A 25722-nucleotide genomic window follows, 5' to 3' on the forward strand; every position below is an offset into this window, starting at 1 on the left:
TTTAATATTCAAGTTTTATGGTAAAAAGACAATTGGATAATCCTTTTCCCAAGCATCTAACAGCTGGATATGATGCCAACAGGGGCACATAGCTGAACTGCGCGATCAGAGAAAAGGGCAGTCAGAGCCCAGATAAAACGATCATCCCGGGGTGACCATGTACATGCGCAGTGCTGTGCGCTCTACATTAGAGGCTTAACACTGCAGAGAAAGTAGACTTCACTAAAAGTGTCCAACCAAGAAACTCAGTAAATAAACAGGCAAACAACAAAAACATGCCCTGGAGTTGGGAGTAGTCAAGCACAGCGCGGGCCCAGAATTTAGCGGGTCTCTCAACATCTGGTCTCCGCCGGGCCCGCTGCGCGAACGGAACGGCGGGGCGAAACAGCTCAGACAGGGTCGGCCGACCGGCACGGAAGGCGCCGCGGTGACTGGCTCTGTTCTGCGCGCCCGCCCAATGGCTGCCTGCGCCGCGCTCATTGGCCGCGAGGGCAGCCAGTTGGGGACGGCCGTTGGGCGCGCGTGCAGATCACGCTGCAGGCGCCGCTGCTCGCCATATTCAAGTCAGTAGCATCGCGAGTGCCTGGTGGAGAGAGAACCCTTGCGGCTCCCTCTGTGCTTCAGTCCGCTGGTCCTGTCCGGCGTGTCTGGCCCGCAGTCCCATTCGCTCAGGGGACCCCGCGGAGACCAGATGTTGATGGACCGTGAAGTTCTGGGCCTGCGCTTGCTTGGCTGCGCTGTCCTCCGGCGCGCATGTGGGGGTGGCACCGACCTGGCCCCCCGCCCCCCCATCCCCTCGGCCTCGGATCGCCTCTTGGCGCCCGCTGGGCTCTCCGCGCCGCACTCGACCCTTCTCAGCTCTTCCGCGGAGGGCGGAGGGCAGCGATCGGCTGGGACTTGGAGCCACTGGCCCGGCCGGACTTCAGAGACGTCTGCCGAGAAGCGGCTCCCGCGGTGGAGGGTCCAGAGCGGGCCCCGCTTCAGGGGTGAAGGCGACAGCGACGGTTCTGCGGGCTGGAAGGTACGTGGCCGCGGGGCGCGGCGGGACCCGAACCGGGCGCGGGGACCCCTGCCCCCGCCTGAGGGCGCGGGGCGGCCGGACGAGGGGGCGGGCGTCCGAGCGGCCGGTGAAGTTTGCCGGGGCAGGTGGTGGAGGGGCCCGCCGGAGCCGCTGCTTCTCCGTCCGGGCCCGGGTGGTGAGGGCGGCTGCTCTCCGCCCCTCGGCGCGCGTCCGCCCGGCCCGGGGCCGCCCTGCCGACCTGCTCCCGCCGCTCTGGCCGGGGCCGCAGGCGTAGGGGACGGGCTGGGTCGCGCAGACGGGGAGGCTGGTGGGCGTTTTGCCGTGTGTGGATTTTCTCTGCGGGGGCCGGGTGGGCTGAGGTTCAAGTGTGACCCGCGGCGGGGCGGCGGGCGAGAGGCCGCCTGGAGGCAGCGCCTTTGAAATTAAATTTTTTTTAATGAGGTACTTCTTGTATTCGAATGAAGTTTCTTTACTTTGATTTGGGGACTGACAGTGCATTTTCTTGTATTTAGAAATTCATCTTTCTGTCTTTAAGGTTTGTAATCTGCAGCTGAGTAATTTATGACTAGCCACAGAGATTCTGAGACGGGGACCGTGGCTGTAGTCAGAGTAGGGTGCGGGCCTCTGGTAAAAGACCCCTGCCAAACCTCCGTATTTAAACAATTAAGCAAAGTCAGAGTCACATTAATGCTCTAAAGTAGAATATCAAAGTGGGAGTATAAGCATTCTTCAGTTAAGATTAGTTAAAACTGAAAAGCCAGGAGTAACCTGGCCTGGAATGTTTAAACATCCCCCAGATAAGAAAATACCTCAGCACAGCCCATTGTCTTCATTGTGTCAATTAAATGAGGCTATTGTGAAATTTACTTTAGCTCCCTAAAAGGCCCCATTTATCTTTAACTTTGCCCAGATGCTGCTTTTCCTCCCCCAGCCCCTAATCAAGTAATGTATAACCTGGGCAATTAGTATGACAAGTAAGCCCAGCCATGAACAATATAGTGAAAGGCAGGAAGGATCCCATCTTAAAGATAAGATTGCATTTTAACACTCAGGACGTTAAGATTCTTAACTTACTCTTTAGCAAACAGACAATACCTCAGCCCACCTTGGGAGAACCGTCGGGAGGAGGAGGGGGAGAGGGGTGGGTGGGGGGTGGGGGCTGAGCAGCGTTCAGAGGGTTCGTGCGATCAGGGTTTGGAAGTCCGGCTGCTGTGTTTACAGGTGCCTCCTGCTTAGGGCAGCCCGCGCGTGTGTGTCGGCCCCTCAGTCCCAGGACTGAGTCACCTCCTGTGTGCAAAACCAGTTTTCTTACTAGAGTCTTTACTTACTTACTTTACTTACTTATATTTATTTATTTAGGTATCATTAATCTAGTTACATGAGGAACATTATGTTTACTAGATTCCCCCCTTCACCAGGTCCCTCCCCCCCCACATAAACCATTGGTCACTGTCCCATCAGCGTAGTAAGATGCTGTAAAATCAGTTCTTTGTGTTGCACAGCCCTCTCCGCGCCCCCCCTACATTATGTCTGCTAATAGTAATGCCCCCCCTTTTTCCTCTTATCCCTAGCTTCCCACCCATCCTCCCCAGTCCCTTTCCCTTTGGTAACTGTTAGTCCATTCTTGGGTTCTATGAGTACCGTCTTTCATTTTACATCGATGCTGCACAGAAAGGGGAGTGTGGTATTGATGCGCGCGGGCTCCGTCTTAGGGGATTGGGGGCAGCTCCGGAGGGGGGCGGTGTCCGCCCGCAACCGACACTGCGCACGCTCATCCAACTGGCCAGCGCCGCCCACTTCCCGCGCTCACCGCGCATGCTCGTCCCACCAGCCAGTGCCGCCCACTTCCGGTGCCCACCGCGCATGCTCATTCCATTGGCCAGCACCGCTTACTTCCGGTGCCCGCCATCTTTCCTTCCCACTGCGCAGTCACCCCCCGGCAGAGAAGGAAGCTTCCCTCGCTCCCCCGCCGGTCGCCTGTGCCTCCCGCTCACACCGTCCCCGCCGGCTGCTGCCCCGCCGTCTCCAAGGCCTCCTCCCGCTGATGTCGCCGTTGCCCGCCAAAGCCCTGCGCCACCGGCCGGAGCTCTCCAACAGCGGCCGCTTCCAGCCGGCTCGAGGGGCTCTCCTCGCCAGGGACCCTGCGCCTTCTTCCTCGCGCAGGCCTGTCCTCGCAGCGGCAGCTCACAGTAAGCAGCCACCCCCTGGGGGCAGGTGGCGTCGGCTCGGAGAGGGGTCGGGCGGGGAAGGAGTCCGCTGCGGGGAGCTGTGGGCTCGGGCGCCTCGGCGGCGGTGTCCGCGGCTGGGGGCGGAGTCCAACCCGCCGTCTGCAGGTGCGCCGTGAGAGGCGGCAGAGGCGGCGGCGGGCGGTGGGGAGCGGGGTCTGCAGTGGGCGGTAGCGTGGACGGGCTGCGCTCCATGGTGGGCCGTGGCGTCCGCAGGGGCGGGAGGCGCGGGTGTCTGTGCCCGAGGCCGACCTCCGAAGCTGCCGTCGGCAGGTGCGCAGCCAGAGGCGAGGGCAAGGCATCATTGGTGTTGGCAGTGGGAGGGCAGCGTGCATGGCTGGCGATGGCGTCGTTTGGGGGCGGCGACTGGAGGTGGTGAGCGTCAGTTGGTAGTGGCTGGCTGTGTCAGTTCCAGGGGCGGAGGGGCAGCAGTGTAAAGGGCGGAGTCTGCCCGCAGCCGACGCCCAGCATGTTCCCCGCCACCAGGCAAAGCCGACGGCCTGCGACGCCACTTTCTTCCACCAAAGCGCAGACACTTGTCCAAAAGCCCGCCTCTCTCCTGTCCTGCCCACCGGTGCCTCCCGCTGACACCTGCCCTAGACGCCTGCTGCCACCGCCGCCCTCCAATGCCATCTCCCTCTGACGCCGAAGTTGCTGCCTTCTCCGACGACGCGCACGGCCCTCCGCTGCTAGACGCCCTCAGACTAGTACCGACGCCAACAGGAACCCCCTTGCCAGGGACCCGGGTTCCTGGTTGCCGGTTCCCACGCAGGCCTCACTGCCTTGCAGCAGCCTCAGGGCATAGTAAGTAGCCGACCCATGTTGGCTTTTTTTTTTTTTTTTTTTTAAATAATTATTTTTTATTGAAGGGTAGTTGACACACAGTATTACATTACATGAGTTTCAAGTGTACAACACAGTGGTAGAACATTTATATACATAATTCTAGGTTCCAGCTATCACCCTACCAGGCTGTTACAATATCTTGACTATATTCCTTATGCTATACATTACATCCCGGTTACTAATTTATTTTACCATTGGAAGTCTGTCCTTTTTTTTTTTTTTTTTTTTGTGAGGGCATCTCTCATATTTATTGATCAAATGGTTGTTAATGACAATAAAATTCTGTATAGGAGAGTCAATGCTCAATGCACAATCATTAATCCACCCCAAGCCTAATTTTTGTCAGTCTCCAATCTTCTGAGGCATAACAAACAAGTTTTTACATGGAGAACAAATTCTTACATAATGAATAAGTTACATAGTGAACAGTACAAGGGCAGTCATCACAGAAACTTTCGGTTTTGCTCATGCATTATGAACTCTAAACAGTCAGTTCAAATATGAATACTCATTTGGTTTTTATACTTGATTTATATGTGGATACCACATTTCTCTCTTTATTATTATTATTTTTAATAAAATGCTGAAGTGGTAGGTAGATACAAGATAAAGGTAGAAAACATAGTTTAGTGTTGTAAGAGAGCACATGTAGATGATCAGGTGTGTGCCTGTAGACTATGTGTTAATCCAAGCTAGACCAGGGCAATAAAACATCCACGTATGCAGAAGATTTCTCTCAGAACGGGGGGGTGAGGTTCTAAGCCTCACCTCTGTTGATCCCCAATTTCTCACCTGATGGCCCCCCTGCGACTGTGCCTGTCTTAGGTTGTTCCTCCCTTGAGGAATCTTACCCGTCTCTGGCTAACCAGTCATCTTCCGCGGCCATACAGGGAAATGTGAAGTTGGTAAGTGAGAGAGAAGCCTTATTGTTTGAAAAAGTTAGCTTTTTACTTCTTTGCATATTTATGCCCTGTGGCTTCTATGCCCAGCATTTGTCTTGAGGTATCTTTACCACTTGGAAGAATTATGATACTCAGTAAATTTGATATGAGGCACGAATTCTATTTAAGGGTTGTAATTAGGAAGAAGAAAAGCTATAGAAGTAGCAGGCGGAAGAAAACATGGGAAGATTGATTATTTCTTTGATATATCTTCTTGTAGAGTAACTTCAGCATGTACAGGTTTTAAGCTACTACTTAAATTGCACACACACATTAACATAATAGGAGTATAGTTACATAACCAAAGCATATCTGTAATTACCAGCCGTCTGCAGTGAAACCAAGAAAACCAGTTAGGCACCTTAGGCATTTGTGAAAACTTATCTATGATATGGTGGATATTGTCCAACTGAACTTGAACAGTATGAGAGAAATCAGACAAATTAAAACAACCCATTCCTGGGGACTGTTCACATGCCATATGTTCTTTTAACAGTAAATAGTTTGTAGTTGTAAGACTTTGGAGTGCTACAATTTGCACTTCTCCAAATTCTTGGTTGAGTTCCAACAGTATAGATCCAGTCCAATTTTGTTGTTTTACTGTATGCACAGGCCAGCTTAGATATCTCCTTCCTCATTCCCATGGCAAGTCCAGGAACTGGTGGGATGAGTGCATCTACAGCTGTAGCAGTGCGTGGATCTTTGTTGCGGTTTTTTGATGATCATCTGGCATGAGTCTTCCAGAGAGTGCTGATGTTGGAAGTTCTCTTTCATATTGTATCTTAGTTCATTTTCGGGGTAGCCCAATTAGGCTTTGATCCTCTGTATAAACACAAACAGACCCTTTGCCTACACTTTTATATGCCCATTATACCCTTGTGTAGAACTCGTTGGAGGTTACCACACAGGAAATGCCCTTTTTTTTTTCTATCACTAATCTACACTTACATGACGAATATTATGTTTACTAGGCTCTCCCCTATAAACCCCTTTACAGTCACTGTCGATCAGCATAGCAAAATGTTGTAGAATCACTACTTGCCTTCTCTGTGTTGTACAGCCCTCCCTTTTCTCCTACCCCCCATGCATGCTAATCTTAATACCCCCCTACTTCTCCCCCCCTTATCCCTCCCTACCCACCCATCCTCCCAGTCCCTTTCCCTTTGGTACCTGTTAGTCCATTGTTGAGTTCTGTGATTCTGCTGCTGTTTTGTTCCTTCAGTTTTTCCTTTGTTCTTATATTCCACAGATAAGTGAAATCATTTGGTATTTCTCTTTCTCCATTTGGCTTGTTTCACTGAGCATAATACCCTCCAGCTCCATCCATGTTGCTGCAAATGGTTGGATTTGCCCTTTTCTTATGGCTGAGTAGTATTCCATTGTGTATATGTACCACATCTTCTTTATCCATTCATCTATTGATGGACATTTAGGTTGCTTCCAATTCTTGGCTATTGTAAATAGAGCTGCAATAAACATAGGGGTGCATCTGTCTTTCTCAAACTTGATTGCTGCGTTCTTAGGGTAAATTCCTAGGAGAGGAATTCCTGGGTCAAATGGTAAGTCTGTTTTGAGCATTTTGATGTACCTCCATACTGCTTTCCACAATGGTTGAACTAACTTACATTCCCACCAGCAGTGTAGGAGGGTTCCCCTTTCTCCACAGCCTCGCCAACATTTGTTGTTGTTTGTCTTTTGGATGGCAGCCATCCTTACTGGTGTGAGGTGATACCTCATTGTAGTTTTAATTTGCATTTCTCTGATAATTAGCGATGTGGAGCATCTTTTCATGTGTCTGTTGGCCATCTGTATTTCTTTTTTGGAGAACTGTCTGTTCAGTTCCTCTGCCCATTTTTTAATTGGGTTATTTGTTTTTTGTTTGTTGAGGCGTGAGAGCTCCTTATATATTCTGGACGTCAAGCCTTTATCGGATGTGTCATTTTCAAATATATTCTCCCATACTGTAGGGATCCTTCTTGTTCTATTGATGGTGTCTTTTGCTGTACAGAAGCTTTTCAGCTTAATATAGTCCCACTTACTCATTTTTGCTGTTGTTTTCCTTGCCCGGGGAGATATGTTCAAGAAGAGGTCACTCATGTTTATGTCTAAGAGGTTTGTGCCTATGTTTTCTTCCAAGAGTTTAATGGTGTCATGGCTTACATTCAGGTCTTTGATCCATTTTGAGTTTACTTTTGTATATGGGGTTAGACAATGGTCCAGTTTCATTCTCCTACATGTAGCTGTCCAGTTTTGCCAGCACCACCTGTTGAAGAGACTGTCATTTCGCCATTGTATGTCCATGGCTCCTTTATCAAATATTAATTGACCATATATGTCTGGGTTAATGTCTGGATTCTCTAGTCTGTTCCATTGGTCTGTGGCTCTGCTCTTGTGCCAGTACCAAATTGTCTTGATTACTATGGCTTTATAGTAGAGCTTGAAGTTGGGGAGTGAGATCCCCCCTACTTTATTCTTCTTTCTCAGGATTGCTTTGGCTATTCGGGGTCTTTGGTGTTTCCATATGAATTTTTGAATTATTTGTTCCAGTTCATTGAAGAATGTTGCTGGTAGTTTCATAGGGATTGCATCAAATCTGTATATTGCTTTGGGCAGGATGGCCATTTTAACGATATTAATTCTTCCTAGCCACGAGCATGGGATGAGTTTCCATCTGTTAGTGTCCCCTTTAATTTCTCTTAAGAGTGACTTGTAGTTTTCAGAGTATAAGTCTTTCACTTCTTTGGTTAGGTTTATTCCTAGGTATTTTATTTTTTTTGATGCAATTGTGAATGGAGTTGTTTTCCTGATTTCTCTTTCTGTTGGTTCATTGTTAGTGTATAGGAAAGCCACAGATTTCTGTGTGTTGATTTTGTATCCTGCAACTTTGCTGTATTCCGATATCAGTTCTAGTTGTTTTGGGGTGGAGTCTTTAGGGTTTTTTATGTACAGTATCATGTCATCTGCAAATAGTGACAGTTTAACTTCTTCTTTACCAATCTGGATTCCTTGTATTTCTTTATTTTGTCTGATTGCCGTAGCTAGGACCTCCAGTACTATGTTAAATAACAGTGGAGAGAGTGGGCATCCCTGTCTAGTTCCCGATCTCAGCGGAAATGCTTTCAGCTTCTCGCTGTTCAATATAATGTTGGCTGTGGGTTTATCATAGATGGCCTTTATTATGTTGAGGTACTTGCCCTCTATTCCCATTTTGCTGAGAGTTTTTAACATGAATGGATGTTGAACTTTGTCAAATGCTTTTTCAGCATCTATGGAGATGATCATGTGGTTTTTGTCTTTCTTTTTGTTGATGTGGTGGATGATGTTGATGGACTTTCGAATGTTGTACCATCCTTGCATCCCTGGGATGAATCCCACTTGGTCATGGTGTATGATCCTTTTCATGTATTTTTGAATTCGGTTTGCTAATATTTTGTTGAGTATTTTTGCATCTACGTTCATCAGGGATATTGGTCTGTAGTTTTCTTTTTTGGTGGGGTCTTTGCCTGGTTTTGGTATTAGGGTGATGTTAGCTTCATAGAATGAGTTTGGGAGTATCCCCTCCTCCTCTATTTTTTGTAAAACTCTAAGGAGAATGGGTATTATGTCTTCCCTGTATGTCTGATAAAATTCCGAGGTAAATCCATCTGGCCCGGGGGTTTTGTTCTTTGGTAGTTTTTGGATTACCTCTTCAATTTCGTTGCTGGTAATTGGTCTGTTTAGATTTTCTGTTTCTTCCTGGGTCAATCTTGGAAGGTTATATTTTTCTAGGAAGTTGTCCATTTCTCCTAGGTTTCCCAGCTTGTTAGCATATAGGTTTTCATAGTATTCTCCAATAATTCTTTGCATTTCCGTGGGGTCAGTCGTGATTTTTCCTTTCTCGTTTCTGATACTGTTGATTTGTGTTGACTCTCTTTTCTTCTTAATAAGTCTGGCTAGAGGCTTATCTATTTTGTTTATTTTCTCGAAGAACCAGCTCTTGGTTTCATTGATTTTTGCTATTGTTTTATTCTTCTCAATTTTATTTATTTCTTCTCTGATCTTTATTATGTCCCTCCTTCTGCTGACCTTAGGCCTCATCTGTTCTTCTTTTTCCAATTTCGATAATTGTGACATTAGACCATTCATTTGGGATTGCTCTTCCTTTTTTAAATATGCTTGGATTGCTATATACTTTCCTCTTAAGACTGCTTTTGCTGTGTCCCACAGAAGTTGGGGCTTAGTGTTGTTGTTGTCATTTGTTTCCATATATTGCTGGATCTCCATTTTGATTTGGTCATTGATCCATTGATTATTTAGGAGCGTGTTGTTAAGCCTCCATGTGTTTGTGAGCCTCTTTGCTTTCTTTGTACAGTTTATTTCTAGTTTTATGCCTTTGTGGTCTGAAAAGTTGGTTGGTAGGATTTCAATCTTTTGGAATTTTCTGAGGCTCTTTTTGTGGCCTAGTATGTGGTCTATTCTGGAGAATGTTCCATGTGCACTTGAGAAGAATGTATATCCTGTTGCTTTTGGATGTAGAGTTCTATAGATGTCTATTAGGTCCATCTGCTCTACTGTGTTGTTCAGTGGTTCCGTGTCCTTAGTTATTTTCTGCCCAGTGGATCTTTCCTTTGGGGCGAGTGGTGTGTTGAAGTCTCCTAGAATGAATGCATTGCAGTCTGTATCCCCCTTTAGTTCTGTTAGTATTTGTTTCACATATGCTGGTGCTCCTGTGTTGGGTGCATATATATTTAGAATGGTTATATCCTCTTGTTTGACTGAGCCCTTTATCATTATGTAGTGTCCTTCTTTATCTCTTGTTACTTTCTTTGTTTTGAAGTCTATTTTGTCTGATATTAGTACTGCAACCCCTGCTTTCTTTTCACTGTTGTTTGCTTGAAATATGTTTTTCCATCCCTTGACTTTTAGTCTGTACATGTCTTTGGGCTTGAGGTGAGTTTCTTGTAAGCAGCGTATAGATGGGTCTTGCTTTTTTATCCATTCTGTTACTCTGTGTCTTTTGATTGGTGCATTCAACCCATTAACATTTAGGGTGACTATTGAAAGATATGTTCTTATTGCCATTGCTGGCTTTAAGTTCGTGGTTACCAAACGTTCAAGGTTAGCCTCTTTAGTATCTTACTGCCTAACTTAGCTCGCTTATTGAGCTGTTATATACACTCTCTGGAGATTCTTTTCTTCTCTCCCTTCTTGTTCCTCCTCCTCGATTCTTCATATGTTGGGTGTTTTGTGCTGTGCTCTTTCTAGGAGTGCTCCCATCTAGAGCAGTCCCTGTAAGATGTTCTGTAGAGGTGGTTTGTGGGAAGCAAATTCCCTCAGCTTTTATTTGTCTGGGAATTGTTTAATCCCACCGTCATATTTGAATGATAGTCGTGCTGGATACAGTATCCTTGGTTCAAGGCCCTTCTGTTTCATTGTATTAAATATATCATGCCATTCTCTTCTGGCCTGTAGGGTTTCTGTTGAGAAATCTGATGTTAGCCTGATGGGTTTCCCTTTATAGGTGACCTTTTTCTCTCTAGCTGCCTTTAACACTCTTTCCTTGTCCTTGATCTTTGCCATTTTAATTATTATGTGTCTTGGTGTTGCCCTTCTTGGATCCTTTCTGTTGGGGGTTCTGTGTATTTCCGTGGTCTGTTCGATTACTTCCTCCCCCAGTGTGGGAAAGTTTTCAGCAATTATTTCTTCTAAGATACTTTCCATCTCTTTTCCTCTCTCTTCTTCTGGGACCCCTATAATACGGATATTGTTCCTTTTGGATTGGTCACACAGTTCTCTTAATATTGTTTGATTCCTGGAGATCCTTTTGTCTCTCTATGTCAGCTTCTATGCGTTCCTGTTCTCTGATTTCAATTCCATCAATGGCCTCTTGCATTCTATCCATTCTGCTTATAAACCCTTCCAGAGTTTGTTTCATTTCTGCGATCTCCTTTCTGGCATCTGTGATCTCTTTCCGGACTTCATCCCATTTTTCTTGCGTATTTCTCTGCATCTCTGTCAGCATGTTTATGATTCTTATTTTGAATTCTTTGTCAGGAAGACTGGTTAGGTTTGTCTCCTTCTCTGGTGTTGTCTCTGTGATCTTTGTCTGCCTGTAGCTTTGCCTTTTCATGGTGATAGGAATAGTCTGCAGAACTGGGACGAGTGACGGCTGGAAGGACTTCCTTTCTTGTTGGTTTGTGGCCCTCCTCTCCTGGGAGAACAGCGGCCTCTAGTGGCTAGTGCTGCGCAGCTGCGCGCAGACAGGGCTTCTGCTTCCTGCCCGGCTGCTATGGAGTTAATCTCCGCTGTTGCTGTGGGCGTGGCCTGGCTCGGGCAGCTACTCCAAGATGGTGGAGTCGCGTTGGAGCAGGAGCTGCTGGGAGGCTATTTATCTCTGTAAGGGGCCTCCCTGCTCCCTGCAGCCCAGGGGTTAGGGTGCCCAGATATCCCGGATTCCCTACCTCTGGATTAAGTGACCCGCCCTGCCCCTTTAAGACTTCCAAAAAGCACCCGCCAAAACAAAACAACGACCAAAAAAAAAACAAGAAAAAAAATTTTTTTTAATTAAAAAAAAAGGTGGTCTTTCGTTTTTCTTTATTCTCCGGTGCCAGCCTCAGGCCTCTGCTCACCGGTCTTTCTGCCTTGTTTCCCTAGTATTGGGGTCCCTGTCCGTTTAAGACTTCCAAAAAGCGCTCGCCAAAACAAAGCAGCAAAAAAGCAAAAAAAAAAAAATGGTCGCGCGCTTTTCTTATGTCCTCTGTCGCCCAGCCTCCAGTGCCTGCTCACTGTTCTTGCTGCCCTGTTTTCCCAGGATCGGGGGCCCTGCACTCTGGCCCGGATGGCTGGGGCTGGGTGTTCGGCAGCCCTGGGCTCCGTCTCCCTCCCGCTCTGCCTGCTCTTCTCCCGCCGGGAGCTGGGGGGAGGGGCGCTCGGCTCCCGCGGCGCCGGGGCTTGTATCTTATCCCCTTCGCGAGGCGCTGGGTTCTCTCAGGTGTGGATGTGGTCTGGATATTGTCCTGTGTCCTCTGATCTTTATTCTAGGAAGGGTTGTCTTTGTTATATTTTCATAGATATATGTGGTTTTGGGAGGAGATTTCCGCTGCTCTACTCACGCCGCCATCTTCCGCCCTCTCTCCACCCATGTTGGCTTTTTTATCAGGGAGTTTGGGGGTGTTGCATGGGTCCCGGGAGGAAAGGGGAAAGCTGGGGTGGGCAATGGAAAGCCATGGGCAATGCACGCACCTACCCAGCCAGGAAGGTGACTGGATCTCAGCCGGGAGCTTCCCAGGCCCGCCGGCTTCTCTGACTGCAGGTAATTGTTCGGATGTACGGTTGGTGGGCACTCGGGCATGGCTGCTGCAAGGGTGCATCCGTGGGGGCAGGGGGGGCCTCCTGTGCTTCCAAACGGGTCAGCGCAGGAGTCCAGGGAGTGTGTCAAGGTCCCTGCGGCTGCGTGGTGGCGGCTTGGCCCACTGGTGAGTGCGTCGCTGTGGTGTCAGCTGCCCTCCTTCATGTGTGTGTGAATGGGGTAGCTCTTGCACGTGTGTGTGTGTGTGAGAGCACTGTGCGGTCTGGGACAGTGTGTCTGGGTGCCTGTGCACTAGGAGAACTTGAGGAAGGCAGATGGCTTTCCATAACTGCCAAGTAAAGAAGTCAGGTGGGGAGACGGGGGTGGGCTGCTGGGGAGATTGGCCTCAGCAGGGAGGGAGGCCCCTGGAGCATGCATAGTCATAGGTGAGAGCATCCTTCCCCACCCCCTTCCACCTGGCAGATTGCCTGCAAATCAGGGCTTCCCTTGTGACCCACTCTTTCTGCCTCCGAAAAGCCGTCTGCTAGTGGACTGTCCCTTCTTAGTGGGGAAGCCCAGTGGGTCAGGTTCACCCTTTTACTGACATTTTTGTTTTTTCTATAAGGTCTCCACAGGGAACAATCTCATCTCTCTGAAGTCAACTCATGAAAGTTCTACTTGATCCATTTCTGCAAACATCTGCTGTTCCCTACCACCAGGGTCACACGAGGCAGGTAGGTAATTCCTTTTAGCATCCTTAGCAAGCCACCATTCAGTGTCCTTCCTCATCCCTTAGCATGACAGAGAGCACAGCTGTTCTCTGAGAAACCTCCCTCCTACTTTCCACGGTGGCTGTACCATCTTGGAGCCATTGTCCCACTAGCATTCTGTTGTCTCCACATCCTTGCCAACACCTGTTATTTTTTTGTCTCTTGTATTGTGGACATTCTGACTGATGGGATGTGACATCTCATAGGGTTTAGTCTTGCATTTCCCTGATGATGAGTGATATTGAGCATCTGTTGGCCTTCTGTATGCCTCCTTGGCAAAAATGTCTTTGAAGTAGGTGGGGGGTGAGGAAATGAGAATATTTGATACCTTGATCTAGGCGATGGTGATGTGTGTACCTATGTCAGAATTCATTGAACTTTTCGATTTGTGCATTTTACTGTATGTATTTTGGTGCAAAGTTTCTTAAGAGCAAAAATTGTGGTCCTTTGACAAGGCTCAGTGTTGGAGAAACACACCGTGTATTCTGGCACTCTGGAGGTGAACTCGGGCTGCCCTAATATACATGCATCTGTGCGTGTAGGAATGGGTAGTTTCTGTCTTGCAGCCATCTAGGCAGGCTACTTAGTGAAGTGGTCATTCCTGCTTGCTGATGCAACTCAATCTGGTACATGTTATTAGAAAATTAATAAATAAGTACAGTATAGGAGTTGACATTTTGTTCCATGGTGCCATCAAAACAGAGGGTAGCTTTGGGACAGAGAAGGTGAGGAGGCCTGAAGCGCACATAAACCCCTGGCCCCCTTCTCCTTGGCGTTACTTACAGACCCTGATGGGCACCGTGAAGCCCAGCCAGAGGGTCAGTTTCCTGGGGTAAACGTCAGGTAGCATCGAGTTCATTCTCCCTCTAGGCTTGTGGCTCCCAAGGCCTTAGGCTGAGTTGAAAGGGGCATGCCATGGAAGTATACAGGACATAGACCTATAATTTAACTTTGACAAAGTTATGTAAATTTTACTAATACTTCAATAATTGGGAAAGAGGTTATGATACTGGCTTGAAACCCTTTTTGGGGGTTTGATTCCTTTCTTGTTTGCTTAAGTTTACAAAGGCAGGCTCCTCAAATGTATGGTAAGGTGGGAAGCAGCTTGTAATCATTCAAGGTCAGTATTAGTTCTACTTATGTGCACCTCTCATTTAGAAGCAAAAGCTTTCTCAGATTATAAAAATTATAACGGCACTTAGTGAAATAAAGGATCCTATGGACGACACAGTATTTCATGTTGTATAAGCATCTGGGTAATCAGAATAACGTTGTGGTATTCCTGAAAGTCCAAGAAAATGTTGAGGGGAAAAATAATATTAACACCCACAGATATAATTGTAAAGTGAATCTTTTTGCTCATGTAGGCTTGAGGGTATATCCTGAAAAATAGAGGAAATCAATGTACAAATCCCCCCATAATAGCAAAAACTGCACCTATAGAGAGCACATAATAAAATGGGCTCTACTACATAGTAAGTATCATGAAGAACAATATCTAATGATGAATTAACTAGTACAGTTAAGCCCCATAGTGTAAACAAGAAAATAAAGCTCAGGGCCCATAATATGGCCCGGGATCATTTTACATTTCTGCCGTGCAGAGTTGCTAATCAACTGAATACTTTCACACCTGTTGGAATTGAACTAATTACAGTGGTGGATGTAAAACAGGCTTGTGTATCGACGTCTATGCCTACTGTAAATATATATGCTCATACAATGAAGCCTAGAAAGCCAATTGACATTATTGCCCAGACTATGCCCATATACCCAAAAGGTTCTTTTTTCCCAGAATTGTAGGTTACAATATGAGCAATGATTCCAAAGCCAGGAAGGATTAAAATACATACTTCGGGGTGACCAAAAATCAGAATAAGTGTTAATATAAAATTGGATCCCCTTCCCCAGCAGGATCAAAAAATGTATTTAGGTTGTGGTCTGTTATAAGCATAGTAATGCTATCAGCTAGAACAGGGTAGAGACAGTAGTAGGAGTACGGCTGTAACTAGAACTGATCACACAAATGGAGTTTGATATTGGCTTATAGTGGGAGGTTTTATGTTAATAATAGTTGTGATGAAGTTAATAGCCCCTAGAATTGATAAGACACCTGTTAAGTGAAGAGAAAAAATAGTTAAATCCACTGAGGCCCTTGCATGTGCTAAATTACCTGCTAAGAAATTTATATGGTTCAACTGGTTCCAGCTCCTGCTTGGACTGTAGAGGATGCTAGGAGAAGAAGAAAGGAGGGAGGGAGGAGTCAAAAGCTTATGTTATTTATATGGGGAAATGCTATGTCTTGGGCACTAATTATTAAAGGCACTAGTCAGTTTCCAAAGCCCCCAATTATAACTATCGCCATAAAGAAAATTATTAAAAAGTTGTGTGCTGTTACACTTACATTATAGATGTGATCACCACCTAAGAGGGTCCCAGGCTGGCCTAGTTCAGCACCATAAGAAGGCTTAGAGCAGGTCCCACTATTCCAGCTCAAGTGCAAATAAGGTGTAATGTGCCGATGTCTTTGTGATTAGTTGAAAATAATCAACGATTGATGAACATGGATAAGGTAGTTGAATAATTATTAGACTGTAAATCTAAAGATAGAGGTAAAGTCCTCTTCTTGTCAAGTCCTGAGGTGTGTGTTTTACATACTGAATTGCAAATTCAGAGAAGCAGCTTCATTCAATTCGGCCGGGACTTCTCCCGCCACCTTTTTTTTTTTTTTTTTTTTTTATGGCAGGAGAAGTAGATTGAAGCCAGCTGATTAGGATTTTTAGCTGTTAACTAAAGTTTCACGGGTTTGTATCCCATCAATCTAGTGAGGATTTGGCTTAATAAAAGTGTTTGATTTGCATTCACGTGATGTAGGATAGAGTCTTACAGTCCTTAGGATCAGAAATAAAGTGTTTTATACTTGCTTAGAGCTTTGAAGGGTCTTGGTCTGTGTAACGTTAATTTCTAGTTTAGAATTGATATGGTTGGAATTAGTGGAAGTATTATTGTGGATAGAATAATTAGGGGGGCTAATTTTATTTGTTTTGTAGTTTCAAATTGTCACTTTTATGTTGTTGGTTATTGGGAATATTGTTAGTGTTGTAGAGTAAGTCAGTGCATATACAAATATAAGTTTAGTAGAGCTATCACTGCTATTATTGGTAATATTATGTTGTTTCTGCTAAGTTCTTGAATGATCATTTAGGTAAAAATCTGGGTAATGGTGGAAGGCCTCCAAGTATAGTTAGGATTTTGAACATAATGGTTGTAATTAGCAGTGTCTTATTTGATAGGTGAGACAAAGATAAGGTTGTTGTTGATGAGTTGTGTACTAACATTATAAATATTGATAGGGTCATTATAATATAAATTAGGAGATTTAGAATAGTAATAGTTAGATTATATGTTGTTATTCAACCTACGTGGGCAATTGAGGAGTAAGCTATAATTTTTTGTAATTGTGTTCGGTTTAGACCTACTCAACCTCCAATTAAAATTGAGAGTGTTGCTCTAGGTATTATCAAGTTTATGTTAACTGTGGGTGAAATTTGACATAGAACTGAGATGGGTGTGATTTTTTGTCGGGTTAATAGTAGTATGCCCTATGACAGCAGGGTTCCTTGTGCTACTTCTGGAACTCAGAAGAGGAATGGGGCTATTCCTAGTTTTATGGCTATAGCTGTGGTAATGATGACAGATGCCATCACCTGGCATCCAGTGTCCACTTGGTCTGCACGGCATGAGAATTATATCCCTACAATCCCAGAATTTGGAGAGCAATGGAGCCCTGGATGGAGTGAGATTATGTTCTAAGAACTCCTTCCCCACTGGCCTTAAGTAAAACAGGGAGAAAGAAAAGGCTTGTAAAACTAGAAAGCTGAATTAAGTAGCAAAGTGACAGAGACGTGTTGAGGTCAAAGGGCTTTTGTCTTGATTAGGGTAAAGAGTTAATAGACAAGTCCAGTTGGCTTGTGCAACAAGAAGGTTCATTTACTGTCAGACAGTACACACCCAGACGGGAGTGCAGGTGACCTGAGAGAGGAGGCGCAGTTAAGGGCCTTTTGGGTAGCTGTGGGCGTACGGCATGCTGCATACAGGTGATTCCTAATTCCTTTGAAGTTTTGTCTTTAGGGTTATTCAGGGGACTGTATTGATCCAGATCTCAGCATTTTTTATCCCCCTAGGTTCACTTACACTTCGGAGGTCTATCTCCCGTCCTGGTTACAAGGTTCCTTAATTGATAAGGGGGGCTGGAAGAAGAACAGCATGTAGATGAAGTTAAAGTATAAAGTGGGCTTTTTCTAGGCTGAGTATATTTCACAGTGTCATGACCCTCATCCCATTTCTCTGCTTTGTCTCACCGTGAATGCAGAGAGTAGATTGAGAAGGTGTCTCCAAAATTTGCAGTTTTGTTTGACAGTCAAAACTTCCTAGTAACATCCAGCTAGTTCTCATCTTGGTCACCAGAGGCAGCAGCGAACGGGTAACATGGGTGCTATCTCTCAGAAGTGGAACCTGCTGCTTAGACATTCTTTGTGCTCCAGTGTAGTCAGAGCAGCAGAAAGTCTACTCATACTCAGGAAATTAAAATTCTAGATTTGGGAATTTTCCCCCTAACTACACCCTATCGTGCTGCCTTGCAAGTGCTCAGACAGCCAGGAAGCATCTCCAGCGGAAGTGGAGCTTGCGCTGCCCCATTCGACATGGCAACAGGGAGTTGCTGGACCACCTCATCTTCCCTGTCGGGTTTTTCCAGTCTGAACCCCGAGAGGAGTGGAACCCCTCGCATTGCAAAGCTGAGCACACACGGCAGCTGTTCAGCTGCTCTGACCCCAGGATTTTTTTCTTTGCAAGCCCTTGTGTGTCAGGCTGGGTGGTGAGGTGACAGCTGAGGCTGGGGGAGTGGAGAGCGGCTGACAGGAAAACAGACTCCTGAAGCCATTTCTCCCATCTCTCTGCCCCACGTCCCTGGGGAGGAGGGCCTCCTTGGCCTTGGCATTATGCTGGAAACCTTGACTTTATCCTCCTGAAAGGGATCGTCCTTGGTGCAGATCAATGTCATGACTAGGAAGGAAATTTTGGTGAAAGTGGGGAGCTCTATGCCTCCTCTTGGGGAGAGAGGTCCCTGCAGGCATTATGGGTATGTGGGGACACCTGTTGTGATATGATTGATGATAAGTAAATATTTGGTAATTCAGATGACCAAAATACATTTCCTAGGTATTTTTGCTCCTCATCCACAATTCCTGAAAATCCTTCTGAGCCATAACTGTCCAATGGGTGTCTTGTTAGGTTAATGCAGAGGCTTTGGGGCCCTATCCCAGGGTAGAGGCTGGTTGCCAGGGGCACCAAGCTTGTGATTAGAGGATGGAAATTCTCAGCCCTCAGCCCCCAGGGAAGAGGAAAGGGATGAGGGCTGGAGGTTGAAACAGCAATGGCCAGTGATTTAGTCAGTCATGACTCTGCAGTGAAGCCCTCACAAAACCCTAAGAGAAGAGCACATCTCTATCTCTCTCATCTCCTGTTTCTCTGTCAGAGCTTCCATGCTAGGGAAACCAGGTCACCTGCACATGTCACCTTGCCAGGCCCCAAGCACCATAGGAGGATAGAAGCTCTTTTATTTGGGACCTTGCCATATGTGTGTGTTCATCCGGCTGTTGTGTCCTTTATGGTACTCTTTGCTAAACTGGTAAACGTGAGTGTTCTCATGAGTTTCTGAGGCACCCTAGCAACTTGGGCAGACCTAAGGGGGAGGTTGTTGGAACCCCCAATCTTAGCCTGCAGGTGGGAAGCACAGGCTAATTGCATGGGGCGTGCAACCGGGCGCTGGAGCTGGGGTGGAGGGCAGTCTTGAGGATAGAAATCTTCCCCTGTGGAATCTGGTGTTGTCTACAGGCAGATAGCCTCAGAATTGAGTTCTCAGACACCCTGCCGGTGTTGAAGAATTGCTTGGTGTTGTATGCATTGGAAACAGGTCCGGTATCCTGAAAGAAGTTGCACTGCTGTGTATGAAAAAGAATGCTGGGTCATATGATACCACTATTAATATATTTAGGAACCTCCACACCGTTTTCCATAGTAGCTGCACCAATTTACATGGTCACCAACAGTGCACGATGGTTCCCTTTTGTCCACATCCTCATAAACACTTGTTTTTTCCTGTTTTTGGGGAACTAGCCATTCTGACTGCTGTGAGGTAATGAATGGTATGAGGTGATAGCTCCTTGTGAATATTTTTGTTGTTACCATTAGGGTAGAATTACATGAGCAACATTGTGCTTACTACACTCCCCCCCATTATCAAGTCCCCACCCCATACCCCATTACAGTCACTGTCCATCAGTGTAGTAAGATGACATAGATTATCCAATTGTCTTCTCTGTGTTGTACTGCCTTCCCTGTGCTGCTCCCGAACACCCAACACACACATTATATGTGCTAATCATAATGCCCCCTTTTTCCCCTTCTGCCTCCCTTCCCACCCATCTTTCCCAGTCCCTTTCCCTTTCGTAACTGTTAGTCCATTCTTGGGTTCTGTGAGTCTGCTGCTGTTTTGTTCCTTCCCGTTTTTGCTTTCTTCTCATACCTCACAGAGGAGTGAAATCCTTGGGTACTTGTCTTTCTCCACCTGGCTTATTTCACTGAGCATAACACCCTCTAGCTCCGTCCGTGTTGTTGCAAATGGTGGTAGGATTTGTTTTCTTCCTATGGCTGAATGATATTCCGTAGTGTGTATGTACCACCTCTTCTTTATCCCTTCATCTCCTGATGGACACTTAGGTTGCTTCCATTTCTTGGGTATTGTAAATAGTGCTGCGATCAACATATGGGTGCATCTGTCTCTTTCAAACTGGGCTCCTGCACTCTTAGGGTAAATTCCTAGGAGAGGAATTACTGGGTCAAATGGCATTTCTGTTCTTTGGTTTTTGGGGGAACCTCCATACCGCTTTCCACAATGGTTGAGCTGACTGACATTCCCACCAGCAGTGTAGGAGGGTTCCCCTTTCTCCACACCCTTGCCGACATCTGTTGTTGTCTGTCTTTTGGGTGGTGGCCATCCTAACTGGTGTGAGGTGATACCCCGTTGTGGTTTTAGTGTGCATTTCTCTGATGGTTAGCGATGTGGAGCGTCTTTTCCATGTGCCTGCCGGCCACCTGAAATTGCTTCTGTGGAGAAGTGTCTGTTGAGAGCCTCTGCCCATTTTGTAATTGGATTCATTTGCTTTTTGTGTGTTGAGGTTCGTGAGCTCTTGATACATGTATTGGATGGCAACGCCTTATCAGATATGTCATCAGTGAATATATTCTCCCATACTGAAGGATGTCTTTTGGTTCTACTGATGGTGGTCAAACAGAATCTTACGAAACCCCCTACCACTTCATTCCAAATCTGACTAATTTTTTTTTTTTCTAGAACACCAACCAGCCGAGAAAACTGGAATGAAGAGGAGAAGCTGTGATGCGGGAACATCTGGCGTAAAACTGAGAGGTGAGGTGGTGTGGAGACTGGTAGGTTGTATCTTTCCATGTGCTGCTTTCAAGGGTCATAGTGAAAAAAGATTGCCAAGGAGATGAAGCCCGGGGTGTTGACGTCACCTGGTATCGGTGGAGCCACGTAGCCTCTAGCCATTGACGGGGAGGCTAGCATGCGGCACTGTTGTCTTTCCTGCGGAGTTAGACGAGCGGCGTCCCCCGTTTGCAGTTCAGTCAGAGCCTGTGTGGGACTGTCCTGGCACCGGCCGGGGTGGACCCGAGAGCTGTGCCGTTCCTGCTGGGCTGTTGCAGCACCCCTCTCGGAACAGGGCCTCAGCAGCGCTCCTGGGAGAGAGAGACAGAGAGAGAGAGAGAGAGAGAGAGAGAGAGACAGAGAGAGACAGAGACAGAGAGAGAGAGAATTGCGCTCGAGAGACAGGGACAGTTTTATTTTCTGTAGCTCCCTGAGCATGCTCCTGATGTTTATTTTGAGATCTCTTTCTCAGGAAGATTGATTTGAGTCCAGTTACCAGGTTCCTTTGAAGGTTCATATTTGTAGGTGGCGCCCTCTAGTTCCCAGAAGCTTTACTCTCTGGAGATGCTCAGCCCTTGTAGGGGGTGGGGGGGGGGTGGCAGGGGTCCCAGGGGAGCGGTGCTGGTCTTTCCTGCTTCCCGACCACAGTGCCCGTCTCCACTGCCAGGGCCAGTTTGCGGAGCATGCAGGGAGAAGCTGCCGTAGGTGGGGGCGGCCGTTTTGCAGGCCGGTGCCGGCGGGGAGGCAGGCCGTGTACCAGTCACAGCACGGTAAGGGGCCTCGGAGCTGCGAGGCCAGCCAGGGGGATGGAGCGCCCGGAGCTCCTGAAAGCTCCCCCGCCTGCCGGGCAGAGTGCACCCGGGCAGTTTGGTGCACCTGTCCTTTCTCCTGAGCGGCAAGCCCTGCGGAAGCCTTGCCCCGTTAGCAGTTCTCTCGCTATCAGGAAGTCTCTCAGACTGTCCGCCTTTCTTTTGTCCCACAGCGGCCGGATGTGGATCCCTGTGTTGTCCCACAAGTGGCTGGAATCTCAAGTCTCTCAAAGTCTTCCGCCTGTCTTTGCTTTCCAAGCCCACCGATCCTCCAGAGCGCAGCACGTGTACGGTAGGTTCGTGCTCCCAGAGCACATCTCCAGGGCTGTACGTCACACTTCTCCTCGAGGTGACAGCGTGCCGCAGCAGCGTTCTTCCCTGCTGCTCTTCCAGGATTTGGTGTAGTTGTTCTATTTCCATATAGTACGTATGTATGTGGTTTTGGTTTTGGGAGGAGGTTTCCGCCTCCCCTCTCACGTGAGCCGCCGTCTTTAATCCCATCAGCACATCTTTTTTCTTCTTTTTTTCAGTTTCACTTGTCTAGGGTACCTGTCCCCACCCCCTCAACTTCTGGTTTGTCTTCGTCCTTGGATCTCAAGTGAGTCTCCTGTAAGGGAGCACGTAGGTGGTCTTGAGTTTTCATCCCTTCTTTTAACCCTGTGTCTTTTGATTGGAGCACTCAGAGCCTGTCCTTTTATTCTGACAATTGAGAGCTGTGTCCTTATTGCACTTAAAAAATTTTTTTTGTTATCATTCATCTACAGTCACGTGAAGAACATTATGATCACCAAGTACACCAAGTCCCCCCCCAAAACCCCGTTGCAGTCGCTGACCATCAGCGTGTAGTAAGATGCTGTAGACCCCTTCACCATGTCCCGCCCACACACACCCCGTTACAGTCGCTGTCCATCAGCGTGTAGTAAGATACTGTAGAATCACTAGTCTTTGTGTTGTACAGCCCTCCCCATGCTCCCCCCACTCCACACATTATACATGCTAATCCTAATGCCCCCTTTCTTTCTCCCCGCCCTTATCCCTCCCTTCCCACCCACCCTGCCCAGTCCCTTTCCCTTTGGTAACTGTTAGTCCACTCTCGGGTTCTGTGAGTCTGCTGCTGTTTTTTTCCTTCAGTTTTTATTTGTTGTTATACTCCACACACGAGTGAAATCATTTGGTACTTGTCTTTCTCCCCCTGGCCTATTTCACTGAGCATAATACCCTCTAGCTCCATCCACGTTGTTGCAAATGGTAGGATTTGTTTTCTTCTTACAGCTGCTTACTGCACTTTTTAAACTGGGTTTCTGTCTTCTCTTTTGTCTGTAGTTTCGCTATGAGCTTTCACCATTGCTCTCCTGGTTATGAGCCATAGCTTTGTGTTAATCGATATGTACCTATATCTATCTGTCTGTCTGTCTGTCTATCTATCTATCTAGCTACCTATCTTGTCAGTCAATCAATCATCTTTTTGTCTGCCCATCTGTCCTTGTGTACAGAACAGTTAACCACATAGCCTGTGTCACTTCCCTACATTCTGCTTCCAGAAATCTTGCAGGGTAACTAGGCCTTCTCTGTCTTCTCTGTGTTGTACAGCCTTTCACATGACTCCCCACCCCACACGTTATACATGCTAATCCTAATGCCCCCTTTCTTTCTCCCCGCCCTTATCCCTCCCTTCCCACCCACCCTGCCCAGTCCCTTTCCCTTTGGTAACTGTTAGTCCACTCTCGGGTTCTGTGAGTCTGCTGCTGTTTTTATCCTTCAGTTTTTCTTTGTTGTGATACTCCACACATGAGTATAAAGACGGCGTGATCGCCGCTGATCGGAGGGAGGGACAAATAAAAAGGAACACCCAATTTCTAGACAGGAGCAGTTGGGAGCAAAGAGTGTGTTGTGGAGTGACGTGTTCGGTTAAGCATCCAAACTTCCCTCGGTATCTGGTTATTGCCTCTTTACATTCGTGAACATCATAAAAGCCACTGATTTCAAAGGCCCAGATGCATATTATTACCGCAATTCAGTTGTTGAGGTGAGAGAAAATGAGAAGGATGTTGCTGCACCACTAAATCTATGGCTGGGCACTGCTGAAACCAAACAAAAAGAATTCACGGTGGCCAGATAGGGCTATTTTCTAGTGACTGTCTCTGGGGACTCAGACAGAATCCATTTGTTTGATTGATTTGTTTTTCAGTTTCACTTGTGTAGGGTACCTGTCCCCACCCTGTAAGGGAGCACGTAGGTGGTCTTGAGCTTTCATCCCTTCTTTTAACCCTGTGTCTTTTGTTTGGAGCACTCAAAGCCTGTCCTTTTATTCTGATGATTCAGAGCTGTGCCCTTATTGCAGTTCTTAAATTCTTTTTGTCATCATTAACCTACAGTCACGTGAAGAACATTACGTTTACCAGGCTCCCCCCTTCACCAAGTCCCCCGCGAAAACCTCTTACAGTCACTGTCCATCAGTGTAGTTGGATGCTGTAGACCCCTTCACCATGTCCCCCCGACACACCCCGTTACAGTCGCTGTCCATCAGCGTGTAGTAAGATGCTGTAGAATCACTACTTGTCTTCTCTGGGTTGTACAGCCCTCCCCATGCTCCCCCCGCCCCACACATTATACATGCTAATCCTAATGCCCCCTTTCTTTCTCCCCGACCTTATCCCTCCCTCCCCACCCACCCTCCCCAGTCCCTTTCCCTTTGGTAACTGTTAGTCCACTCTCGGGTTCTGTGAGTCTGCTGCTGTTTTTCTCCTTCAGTTTTTCTTTGTTGTTATACTCCACACACGAGTGAAATCATTTGGTACTTGTCTTTCTCCGCCTGGCTTATTTCACTGAGCATAATACCGTCTAGCTCCATCCACATCATTGCAAATGGCAGGATTTGTTTTCTTCTTATGGCTGCTTGCTGCACTTTTTAAACTGGATTTTTCATTCTTCTTTTTTGTTTGTAGTTTCGCTATGTGCTTTCACCATTACTCTCCTGGTTTATGAGCAATAGCTTTTATTAATTGATATGCACCTATATCTATCTCTCTATCTCTCTCTCTCTCTCTCTCTCTCTATCTATCTATCTATCATCTTTTTGTCTGCCCTTCTGTCCTTATGTACAAGAACAGTTAACAACATAGGCTATGTCACTTCCCTACATTATGTCTCCAAAAATCTTGCAAGGTAACTAGGCCGTAGGGAGAGCACTGGGTTCACCGAGACACTTGCCGGTCGAGTCAGCCGCGTGTACCTACAAAACCAGGAAATGGTGGTGCAGGGACTTGAACCCGTATCTCTGTCCTCTGTCCTCTTTTACCTCCTCCTCGCTTGCTGACTGTATTTAGCCACATTCACTGACTAAGTGCTCCCTGAAGACCACAAGTATCCTTCCTCTGGGCCTGTTGTCGACAGAAAAGTAAACTTGGTGCTTTGCTCACCACCATGTTTGAGGGACATCGGCGTGATCACCGCTGATAGGAGGGAGGGACAAATAAAAAGGAACACCAATTTCTAGACAGGAGCAGTTGGGAGCAAAGAGTGTGTTGTGGAGTGACGTGTTCGGTTAAGCATCCAAACTTCCCTCGGTATCTGGTTATTGCCTCTTTACATTCGTGAACATCATAAAAGCCACTGATTTCAAAGGCCCAGACGCATATTATTACCGCAATTCAGTTGTTGAGGTGAGAGAAAATGAGAAGGACGTTGCTGCACCACTAAATCTATGGCTGGGTACTGCTGAAACCAAACAAAAAGAATTCACGGTGGCCAGATAGGGCTATTTTCTAGTGACTGTCTCTGGGGACTCAGACAGAATCCATTTGTTTGTTTGTTTGTTTCTCAGTTTCACTTGTGTGGGGTACCTGTCCCTGCCCCTTCGGCTTATAGTCTGTCTGTGTCCTTGGATCTCAAGTGAGTGTCCTGTAAGGGAGCACGTAGATGGTCTTGAGTGAAAGATACCTTTGTTTAGTATGATGCTTTCCTATCTACCTACCTATCTATCCCTTTATCTATCTACCTATCTATCTATCTATGATCTATCATCTATCTACTCTCATCTGTGTATCTATCCAATAAATCTATCATCTATATGTATGTATATCAACCCAATCTATGTATCAATCATCTGTCTGTCTATGTATCTGTTTTCTCACTTCTGTCAACGTTCTGTCACTAGGTGCACTTTGATTCCTCTGTGTCCTTCTCAGTCTCAATTCCTTGTGTTTGTTTATGTGAGTTAGCTGTGTGTTTGGGTCTTGAGAGGAGTGGCCTTGGGTGGGAACTTCTCCTGCGTAGGTGGCACGAGTCTGCTGGGTGTGGATGGTGTGGTTGGCGGGCTGGGCTCTTGAACCTGTGC

The 25722-nt window shown here is 46.8% G+C and overlaps 1 protein-coding gene across 1 annotated transcript in view; it reads left to right on the plus strand.

The window, feature by feature from the left end:
• The first annotated feature begins 2594 nt into the window (after positions 1–2594).
• Positions 2595–25722, plus strand: part of LOC118907367 (uncharacterized) — a 61108-nt gene continuing 37980 nt past the window's right edge. Inside the window, exons 1-3 of the mRNA XM_057504949.1 lie at positions 2595–3210; positions 3733–4050; positions 12926–13034. Of these exons, the coding sequence (XP_057360932.1) occupies positions 2655–3210; positions 3733–4050; positions 12926–12969 (918 nt within the window). The 5' untranslated portion in view covers positions 2595–2654 and the 3' untranslated portion in view covers positions 12970–13034. The remainder of the gene's footprint in view (positions 3211–3732; positions 4051–12925; positions 13035–25722) is intronic.

This window comes from Manis pentadactyla, chromosome 7 (assembly GCF_030020395.1).
Source record: "Manis pentadactyla isolate mManPen7 chromosome 7, mManPen7.hap1, whole genome shotgun sequence".
Classification (NCBI taxonomy): Eukaryota; Metazoa; Chordata; class Mammalia; order Pholidota; family Manidae; genus Manis; species Manis pentadactyla.